This window comes from Elephantulus edwardii, unplaced genomic scaffold (genome assembly GCF_000299155.1).
Source record: "Elephantulus edwardii isolate Elephantulus edwardi_28Jun2011 unplaced genomic scaffold, EleEdw1.0 scaffold00212, whole genome shotgun sequence".
Lineage (NCBI taxonomy): Eukaryota > Metazoa > Chordata > Mammalia > Macroscelidea > Macroscelididae > Elephantulus > Elephantulus edwardii.
In genome coordinates this window covers 2,535,991-2,545,225 of record NW_006399962.1, presented here as the reverse complement: position 1 = coordinate 2,545,225, position 9,235 = coordinate 2,535,991, and the positions used below count along the sequence as shown (strand labels likewise).

Below are 9,235 nucleotides of genomic sequence, written 5' to 3'. Positions count from 1 at the left end.
CACTGCCATCTGACCTCTAGCCCCTTGCCCCTCCAGGCTCTGAGTACACTGCCATCTGACCTCTAGCCCTTGACCCTCCAGGCTCTGAGTACCAGGTCCTGTACATTGCTGATGACAATGAGATCCGCAGCCTCTTCCCTGGGCACCCCCACTCTGCTTATGAGCAGGCCTTCCAGGGCGACGAGAGTGTCCGCATCGATGCCATGGATGTCCACATCAAGGCTGGTCGTGTCTACTGGACCAACTGGCACACGGGCACCATCTCCTACCGCAGCTTACCACCTGCCTCGCCGCCTACCACTTCCAACCGCCACCGGCGGCAGATTGACCGCGGTGTCACACACCTCAATGTGAGTGTCCAAGTGCCCAAGAGCAGCTCATTCAGAACAAAATACAAGGACAGTGGAAGAGGGTAAGAGACGAGACTCTCTGGAGGGCAAGGGGCAAGTTTAGGGCTATACTTAGAGACAGGAACAAATAGGCCGAGTGGTAAGAACTCTCAGTGTTTGGCCCTGCCACGTTGTTTGTCAGCCTAACACAAGTATCCTGCAGGAAGCAGCTGTGTACTTCTGACATCACCTTCTCTGCTACCCACTGGGCAAATCCTGGGCAGCTTACTTAACTCCTTTGAGTCTCACTCTGTTCATCAATAAAGTAGGTTAATAATACCTACATCCTAGGCTTTCAGTGAGGATTAACACACAACAGATCCAAGACTAGCACAGAAGACCCAGGCAATGTGTGTCAGTTTCTCTCTTTGAAGCCTGGAGACCGGTTGTAAGTCTGGATGGCTTTTTAGCAGGGACAGGCTTGGCAGAGTGGGTCCTGGGAGGAGGGTAACAGGCAGAGAAATGTAAGGTGGTGGCGCCTGAACCTGTGCCCTGCTCTCAGATTTCAGGTCTGAAGATGCCGAGGGGCATCGCCATTGACTGGGTGGCTGGGAACGTGTACTGGACTGACTCGGGCCGGGATGTGATTGAGGTGGCTCAGATGAAGGGCGAGAACCGCAAGACACTCATCTCGGGCATGATCGATGAGCCCCACGCCATCGTGGTGGACCCGCTGAGGGGGTACACAAGGGCCTTGGGGGGAGGCACCTGGGCTGATGCCGAAAACTCCCAAAACAGAGGTGGAGTGTCCAGCACCCACAGAAAAGCATGCCCTTCCCCTCCCAGATTAGCGAGAGGCATAGTTTCTCCTCAGGCCCTCTGTTCTTCTAGTCTGGCCCAGCACTGTCTTTGCCTAAGATTTAAATAGAAGATTCTGGACCTGGGTAGCTGGCTTCCGTGCATCTCTCTGAAGGAGAACAAAACATACCCTTCCAATGCCCAGCAGGCCTGTGCCCAAACTGGGGTACCATTATCCCATCTTGAGCTGCCACCCCTGGCAAGGCACCCTAAACTTACCCCTTTTCCTTTCCCAGAACTATGTACTGGTCAGACTGGGGGAATCATCCTAAGATTGAGACGGCAGCCATGGACGGGACCCTACGGGAGACGCTGGTACAGGACAACATCCAGTGGCCCACAGGTCTGTGGGGACAGAAAGTGTATTGGGGGTCAGATTTACTGAACCCAGCCTTGCTGAGTTCACACAAAAACTTGATGGGGTGTGGACGGGGCACATGGGCTGTGAAGACGCTTCTCAGAAGAGGTGATCAGGAGTGGTCCTGTTACAGAGTGAAGCTGTGGTAGACACTGAGGCAGGGGTTGCTGTCACCTTCAAGCCAGGGTGGGAAAGGCCCTCACCGTGTTTCTGCCTCCCCAGGCCTAGCAGTGGATTACCACAACGAGCGCTTGTACTGGGCAGATGCCAAGCTCTCTGTCATCGGCAGTATCCGGCTCAATGGCACAGACCCCATCGTGGCTGCTGACAGCAAACGAGGTCAGAGTCGGGCAGCAGGCTTGGCCCCTTGTCCGCAGGGCCACCAGCAGTCTTGCAGTGCCCTCCAGGGCTCTCCCTACTGATTGCCCCCTGCCCCAGTCCACAGGTCCAAGATCTCCCCTGACTCTCTGTCCCACTTGCCTGTTCATTCATTCGACCAGTGAGCACTGAGCTGTGTATAGGCAGCAGTGGGAGAAGTCTGGGGGTGTTGGGATTTTTTATCAGTAGTGAACACAGGAAGATGGAGGGAGTGTTGTTGTTTTTTCTTAACGTGTTGCGTTTGAGGTCCCTGCAGGCTACAGGGCTGGAGGTCCAAATTCCCATCTGACTTTACCTTTACCCCAGGCCTGAGTCACCCCTTCAGCATCGATGTCTTTGAGGATTACATCTATGGAGTCACCTACATCAATAATCGTGTCTTCAAGATCCATAAGTTTGGACACAGCCCCTTGGTCAACCTGACGGGGGGCCTGAGCCACGCCTCAGATGTGGTCCTGTACCATCAGCACAAGCAGCCTGAGGGTGAGGGAAGAGGGGGCTCGAGGGGGAAAGAGAGGGCCTCGAAGTTCTGTGCTGTATCCTTGGGTCCTGGCATGGAAGAGGGGTGCCTGGTCTACAGATCTCGGGGAACACCCTGCTCAGCATCCCCCTCCTTCTCCCACACAAACCTGCAGTGACCAACCCCTGTGACCGCAAGAAATGTGAGTGGCTCTGCCTGCTGAGCCCCAGCGGGCCTGTCTGCACCTGCCCCAATGGGAAGCGTCTGGACAATGGCACCTGTGTGGCTGTGCCCTCACCAACACCACCCCCAGATGGTACGCCCATGCGCTTCCCCACACCTACGCTGTGCCTCACACCTCTCCTTCCTGTGGCCCCTGACCCCCGGCCCCTGTCTCCCACCCCTCCCTGGTTCCCTCTGACAAGTCCTTCCTGCAGCTCCCCGGCCTGGAACCTGTAACCTACAGTGCTTCAATGGTGGAAGCTGCTTCCTCAACGCTCGGAGGCAGCCAAAGTGCCGCTGCCAACCCCGCTACACAGGGGACAAGTGTGAGCAGGACCAGTGCTGGGAGCACTGTCGCAATGGGGGCACCTGTGCTGCCTCACCCTCTGGTAGGCCTCCCGCTCGCCCTGGGGCGGCCCCACTGCAGGCTAATCTGCAGGCCCGCCTGCCCTTGTTCCACTGCTGCCTCCCCTTGCCCCTCCACAACCCCGCTGCTCTGTCCCTCTCAGCCTCTGCCTCCCGCCAGGCCCTCCCAGCCCAGTTCCTTTGCGCTAGAACTGGGTGTTCATAGCCGTGATCCCACTGATCCTTCCTCTCCCGCCAGGCATGCCTACGTGCCGGTGCCCCACAGGCTTCACGGGCCCCAAATGCACCCAGCAGGTGTGTGCGGGCTACTGTGCCAACAACAGCACCTGCACTGTCAACCAGGGCAACCAGCCCCAGTGCCGATGCCTCCCTGGCTTCCTGGGTGACCGCTGCCAGTACCGTGAGTGAACCGTCCCAGGGCACAGGGAAGGGTGAGGGGAGCTGTGGAGCCCAGAGCCCTAGGGCAGGAGATGTCCTGGGTCCAGGACCCAGGAGGGTGAAGTCAGGGAAGAAGGCCTTGCACAATTCAGGCTGAAGCTGCTGGTGCTTCCCCCCAAAGAGTGAGCCTTCTGATGTGAGGATTATTCAAGGAGAAGTTAATGGGGGGGGAAGTACCCCATTAAGATGCTTAGGGAAGTCCTTGCACACTGGAGCTTGTATGAGGGAAACTAGGAGCTCAGGAGGTAGGGATCGATCGGTACCAGAGTTTCTGGAGAGGCTCCACCCCTTCCTGAGGTTGGAACTCCAGACGCCTCCTCTCGCCCCACCCCAGGGCAATGCTCTGGCTACTGCGAGAACTTTGGCACGTGCCAGATGGCTGCCGATGGCTCCCGGCAGTGCCGCTGCACAGTTTACTTCGAGGGACCGAGGTGTGAGGTGAACAAGTGTAGCCGCTGCCTTGAGGGAACGTGTGTGGTCAACAAACAGAATGGGGATGTCACCTGCAAGTAAGTGGGGCCTGCCCTCACCATCTTGCCTCGGCCCTGCCCGGGTCCTGCCCCTACAGTCTTGCCATGACAGACACCCTCCCAGCCCCAGCCCAGCTCTGACTCCTTCCTACAGTTGCTCTGATGGCCGAGTGGCCCCCAGCTGTCTGACCTGTGTTGGCCACTGCAGCAATGGCGGCTCCTGCACCATGAACAGCAAAATGATGCCTGAGTGCCAGTGAGTTGGCCTGAGCCTCGCCCAGGCACTGCGTCTGCCACCAACCCTGCCCCCGTTACCCCTAGCTCTGAGCACTGTTGATGCACTATACCCTCCCCGTTACCCCCCAGCAATGAGTGGTGTGGCTATGTCTGTTGATCTCCACCCCTCCTGTCTGCAGGTGCCCACCCCACATGACAGGCCCACGATGTGAGGAGCAAGTCATCAGCCAGCAGCAGTCTGGACGTAGGTGGCCCAGGGGACAGGGCAGGCAGGGCTGCAGACCCTGCCTTCTGTTTCCCTGGGCCTTTGGGACTCAGTTTCCTATGTCTTCCTTCCAGACATGACCTCCATCCTGATTCCACTGCTGCTGCTGCTGCTGCTGCTTCTGATAGCTGGAGTGGTGTTCTGGTACAAGCGGAGAGTCCGAGGGTGAGCACGGGGGTCTAGATTGTTCTACTCATTATTTTACTACCCTAGCTTTACTACTCTAACCCCTCATCCCCTTATACACCTGCCTCTCCCCAGGGCTAAGGGCTTCCAGCACCAACGGATGACCAACGGGGCCATGAATGTGGAGATTGGGAATCCCACCTATAAGATGTATGAGGGCGGGGAGCCTGATGACGTCGGGGGCCTCCTGGATGCTGACTTTGCTCTGGACCCTGACAAGGTGGGTCAAGAGCATGGGTAGGGGGTTGCGGAGTGATGCGGCAGAGGTGGGAGGTGAGGTACTCCTTAGCCCCTCCTGACCCCTCTCTGTTGCCCTGCAGCCCACCAACTTCACCAACCCCGTGTACGCCACACTCTACATGGGTGGCCACGGCAGCCGCCACTCTCTGGCCAGCACGGACGAGAAACGGGAGCTTCTGGGCCGAGGCCCTGAGGATGAGATAGGGGACCCTTTGGCATAGGGCCCTGCCCTATTGGACATCCCTAGAGAGCTTCGTGCCCCCTGCCAGAGAAGTCTTTCAGTGAGCCCCCCACCCCAGCCAGCCCTTCCTCGGCCCTGCCAGATGTATAAATGTAAAAATGAAGGAATTACTTTTTATATGTGAGTGAGCAAGCGAGCACAGTATTATCTCCTTCCATTCTCCTTCCTGCCTGCTCCTCAGCAGAACCCCCAGTGCTGCCTTCAGGGAGGGGCCAGGGGAGGCTCTGGGGGCTCCTTAGGCTTCAAGATGGGAGAGGACCTTCCTTCTACTTTCCCACCAAAATGCACCTCCACTGGGAGAGCTGGTGGTGCTGCCTCCCCTCCCTGTACGAGACACTTTGTCACAGCTCTCCCCTTTCAGCCCTTGCCTGCCCTCCACTCCCTGAGGGCTGGCTTGAGGGCTGGGCGGAGGGCTTGAGTGTCCTGCCCTCAAGATGGGACTCTGGCTGAGGAGGGAGTTTTTAGTTCTTGGAGGAAGCTACCCCACGCCCCAGTCCCTGCTCCAGGGGCACCTCTGAGATGGCCATGATCGATCCCTGCCAGACAGGCCCTCTCCTTATCAGTGCCCCCACTGCAGCTTTGGGGCTGGATACTTTTCTCTGGTGAACAGTTCCAGGCTTCCCCTACCTGGGGATTGAGGAGGGGGTGGGGTACAGCAAGGAAGGGCAAATGGGCAGCCCCGTTTTGGGGACATGAACGTTTTAATAATTTTTGCTGAATTCCTTTACAACTAAATAACACAGATATTGTTATAAATAAAATTGTAAAAAAAAACAAAAAAGAAAAGAAAACAGAAAAAAGCCATTTGTGTCTGTGCGCGCACGCGCGTGTGTGTGTGTGTGAGTGTGTGTGTGTGTGAGAGAGAGAGAAAGCTGGGTCTGTGCTTGCTTGTTTCCACCACCAGAGGGTGCCCTGCTGTGGCCGGTGGCCGCCTTGAGAGGCCTGTCTCCAGTGGCCTTTTGCTGGACCAGATCCCCCATCATGTGGGAAGTGGGGTGGCACTGGACTTGGTGAAGACTTGTTTTTCCTGGTCATATGACCCTGAGCTGGTGATTTCGCTTCTTCAGACCTTATGTTTCCTCTGATTCTAGGACATATTCCAAGATTGTCATTTATGTTGTCATTTTTATAGGATAACACCACCCTTCTCTCCACTCAACATTACCTCCCAGATTCAGAAATTCCGCTATAAAAACAAATCCCCTAGGGTCATGAAGGCTCTCTAACCTTTTTCTCTGCCCGAGTTTGTACCTGAAGCACCCCCTGACTGCACACTTCATGGAGTAGTTAAATCAGAAGCCAAGAGAAGAGCCCTGGATTCCAAAAAAGGGGTGAAGGAGGGCTCTAAGATGGTTTGGCATGTCTCACTGGCCACCGACAGGCCCAGTTCACCAATCATTTTCTATAGTCTACGTACGGTCTGGCAGGAAGGAAAGCCGCAAAGAGGTCCTAGGTCTACCTGAAGCCCTGCTCAGGTAAGGGACTCTTGCAGAGGGTCACATAGCTCTATGCTGGCAAGGACTGGAAGAGAAGGCTAGAATCCCACTCGCCCCTCACCATGAAATATCCCAGAAGGGAGCGCTGCCTTTCATCCCCCCTTCCTCTCTGGCTTGACTTCTAGCCCGTTCTTCCCTGGTGTCCTCCTTCCTTGATGAAGAAATGCATTCAGATACCTCCAGGAACAAGAGTCTTCCCATTCACTCTTAGATCTGACACCTATCTCCAGCCTTAACCTCCAAGCCAGCTCTGAGACCCTCTCGTGGCTCTCCACAGAAATCCTACTGAGAATAGGTGAATTCTTTTTTCGTTTTTTTTAAATTGTTATTATTAATTTCAATGAACATCTACAGAGAATTAGAAATTCCATTCATTCATTGTTGCACTTTTCTCCCCACCCATTCACCCCCACCCCCATTTCGCTCCTCTCCTTGAAAAGCGGAAGAAAAACTACTTCATTGGTACACAATACCACCCCATCCCGCACATCCCCACTCCCACCCCAAGTATACTCCACTCTGCAACCCTCATTCCGGACTCTTAATGATAATCATAATGCCCTAAAATATATTAATTTTAAACTGAGAATAGGTGAATTCTTGATGGCTGAGAAAGAAGGTAATGACCCGCGCTGACCACCAGGGGGCATCCGCACCTCTGTATCACTGAGCATTCAGAAGCCCAGGGAGGGCCCCCACCCCAACATACACTAATTAAGCGCCTGCAGGTGGACCTCAACCCAGACCCTCCCTTCTTTTCTTTGGGCTATTTTGTCACACCCTCTTCACCAGCTCCCTTCTTTCTCCCAGCGCCTCCCTGCTCTCCACCACCACCAGCCCCACCCACTCTCCCCCTCCCTCTGCCAGAAACGCATCTGGCACCCCTGCTCCCTGAAGCTACTGATTCTCTGCCTCTCTATCCTCTAGATCCTGGACTGAGTGGGAGGGGCCCTCAGCTGTGGCTTGGCTCACACCTCTCCTGTCAGCATGCTCCCTTTGCCTGCTGGGACCTATTGGGACTGGGTCACCCAGGTGCAGTACTTGAACCCTCCCCACAAGCAAGGAGCAGGGAGCTTAGGACAGAGATGGAGGAGTAACAGGGCAAGAGTCAGGGACAGAGGCTAAAACAGAAATGGAGCTATTACAGAGGTCAAAGAGGGAGGGAGGGAGAGAGACTGAGTATGCATACATACTGCTAAAGAGAAAAGGGGGTAACTCGAAATTGTAGCAAAAAGAGGAGAAAATAGGGTGGTTTTGTACTACAAAAGATGAGAGGGGCTTCTTTCCTGGGCAACCTGAGCTTGGAGTGCCCATTGCCCCTACCCCAAACCCCGGTATCTAACAGTCCTTGGGCTTGAACTCTGGGCTCAAGATTCTAGGTGGGACCTCTTCCCTGCCTGTACCCAGGTTCTTGACTCCTGTCTCAGTGTCTGCCTCATTTCAGTGTCTCTGTCCTTTCCCTGACCCCTTTTCTGTGTTTATTACACATACCAATATCTGTCTGTCTGTTTCTTTGTATGGTGTTTCTGTGTATGTCTGGCTTAGCATGTCTTTTGCACTGTCAGTCCCAGAGTACTGTGTGTCCATCTCTGACTAGGGGGAGGGGCTCTCTGAGCACCTGGCTAGAGTGAGTCACTCTTGGTTCAAGTATATATTTGTGTGTGCTCCTGTGTGTGCGCATAAACCAAGGGTGACCATCAGCGCGTATGCCTGCATGTGACTGTGCATGTGTGTGCTCACTCCTGTGGTGTGACATATCCCTTAACTGCCTGGTGTGTTTGTGTGCCTGCCCCTCCATCTCTTTGCTTGTCCCCCTCTCTCGATGCCTCTGTGTTGGTCATATCACCACCTCAACCATAGCCTTAGCTCGAATCAACAGCTGACTGCAGAAGACTACTCGACCAGGGAGAGAGACTGGAGGTGGGGGGGGTGGGTAGGTTCGAGGAACAAATGGGGTAGAAGATGGGGACAGAGACAAGGACAGAGACAGTGAAGGGGAGGGGAGGGGAGAGAGGAGCTGATGGTGAAAGATGGGATAGTGGGAAGGAAGGGACAGAGACTGCACCAAGAGGCAGGGCAGGCGGACTTGCTGCCCAGCCGGCCCCCACCCTCGCGCCAGTCCAGGGGCGCTCTGGGATGCGAGGGATGAGCTGTGGGAGGGAGGATAAAGGTGGACAATGGGTCTAGGGAGGGTCCTGAGACAGCAGAGGTGCTGTGGGCGGGGGTGGGGGGCGGCGGGATCCGTTTGTCAGCCCTATTGACAGACGTGATGGGGTTTCCGTCCGTGATCAATGATTCTCATCTCCGGACCGAATGAGCCGCGGGGCGCCCATCCATCGCCGTCAGCGCCGCGCGGCGGCAGCCGCCCGAGGCCCCGCCCGCCCTCACCTCGGCTCTGCCCTGCTCCGTCCCCTGACCCCACACGGACCTAGAGTATAGAAGGGGCCTGCGGCGCCCAGGGAATCCTGCCTCGTGAACCCCCGAGCCTCACCGGCTCCACCTGTGCCCCTCTTCGGGTGGACTGTCCAGGGGCCTTCAGCCCCACATCCTACCCCTTGACATGGGGGGGGGGGCGGTAAAGACCCGGCCTCTCGGGTGCAAAGTCTGCAAACCCCTCCAACCCTCCGCTTCGCACCTGGGCCGGGGGCGTGTCTGGGGCGTGTCGGGGTGAAAGTCACCTTCGGTGCCCCC

General features: G+C 56.1%; 1 protein-coding gene across 1 annotated transcript in view; it reads left to right on the top strand.

Moving 5' to 3' along the window:
* Nucleotides 1-5,822, top strand: part of LRP1 (low density lipoprotein receptor-related protein 1) — an 84,977-nt gene extending 79,155 nt beyond the window's left edge. The window contains exons 76-89 of the mRNA XM_006897601.1: nt 82-350; nt 892-1,070; nt 1,424-1,530; nt 1,768-1,884; nt 2,230-2,406; nt 2,559-2,699; nt 2,821-2,994; nt 3,210-3,371; nt 3,744-3,918; nt 4,034-4,135; nt 4,296-4,360; nt 4,456-4,546; nt 4,643-4,787; nt 4,888-5,822. Coding sequence (XP_006897663.1) covers nt 82-350; nt 892-1,070; nt 1,424-1,530; nt 1,768-1,884; nt 2,230-2,406; nt 2,559-2,699; nt 2,821-2,994; nt 3,210-3,371; nt 3,744-3,918; nt 4,034-4,135; nt 4,296-4,360; nt 4,456-4,546; nt 4,643-4,787; nt 4,888-5,028 — 2,045 coding nt within the window. The 3' untranslated portion in view covers nt 5,029-5,822. The remainder of the gene's footprint in view (nt 1-81; nt 351-891; nt 1,071-1,423; nt 1,531-1,767; nt 1,885-2,229; nt 2,407-2,558; nt 2,700-2,820; nt 2,995-3,209; nt 3,372-3,743; nt 3,919-4,033; nt 4,136-4,295; nt 4,361-4,455; nt 4,547-4,642; nt 4,788-4,887) is intronic.
* Nucleotides 5,823-9,235: the final 3,413 nt, after the last annotated feature.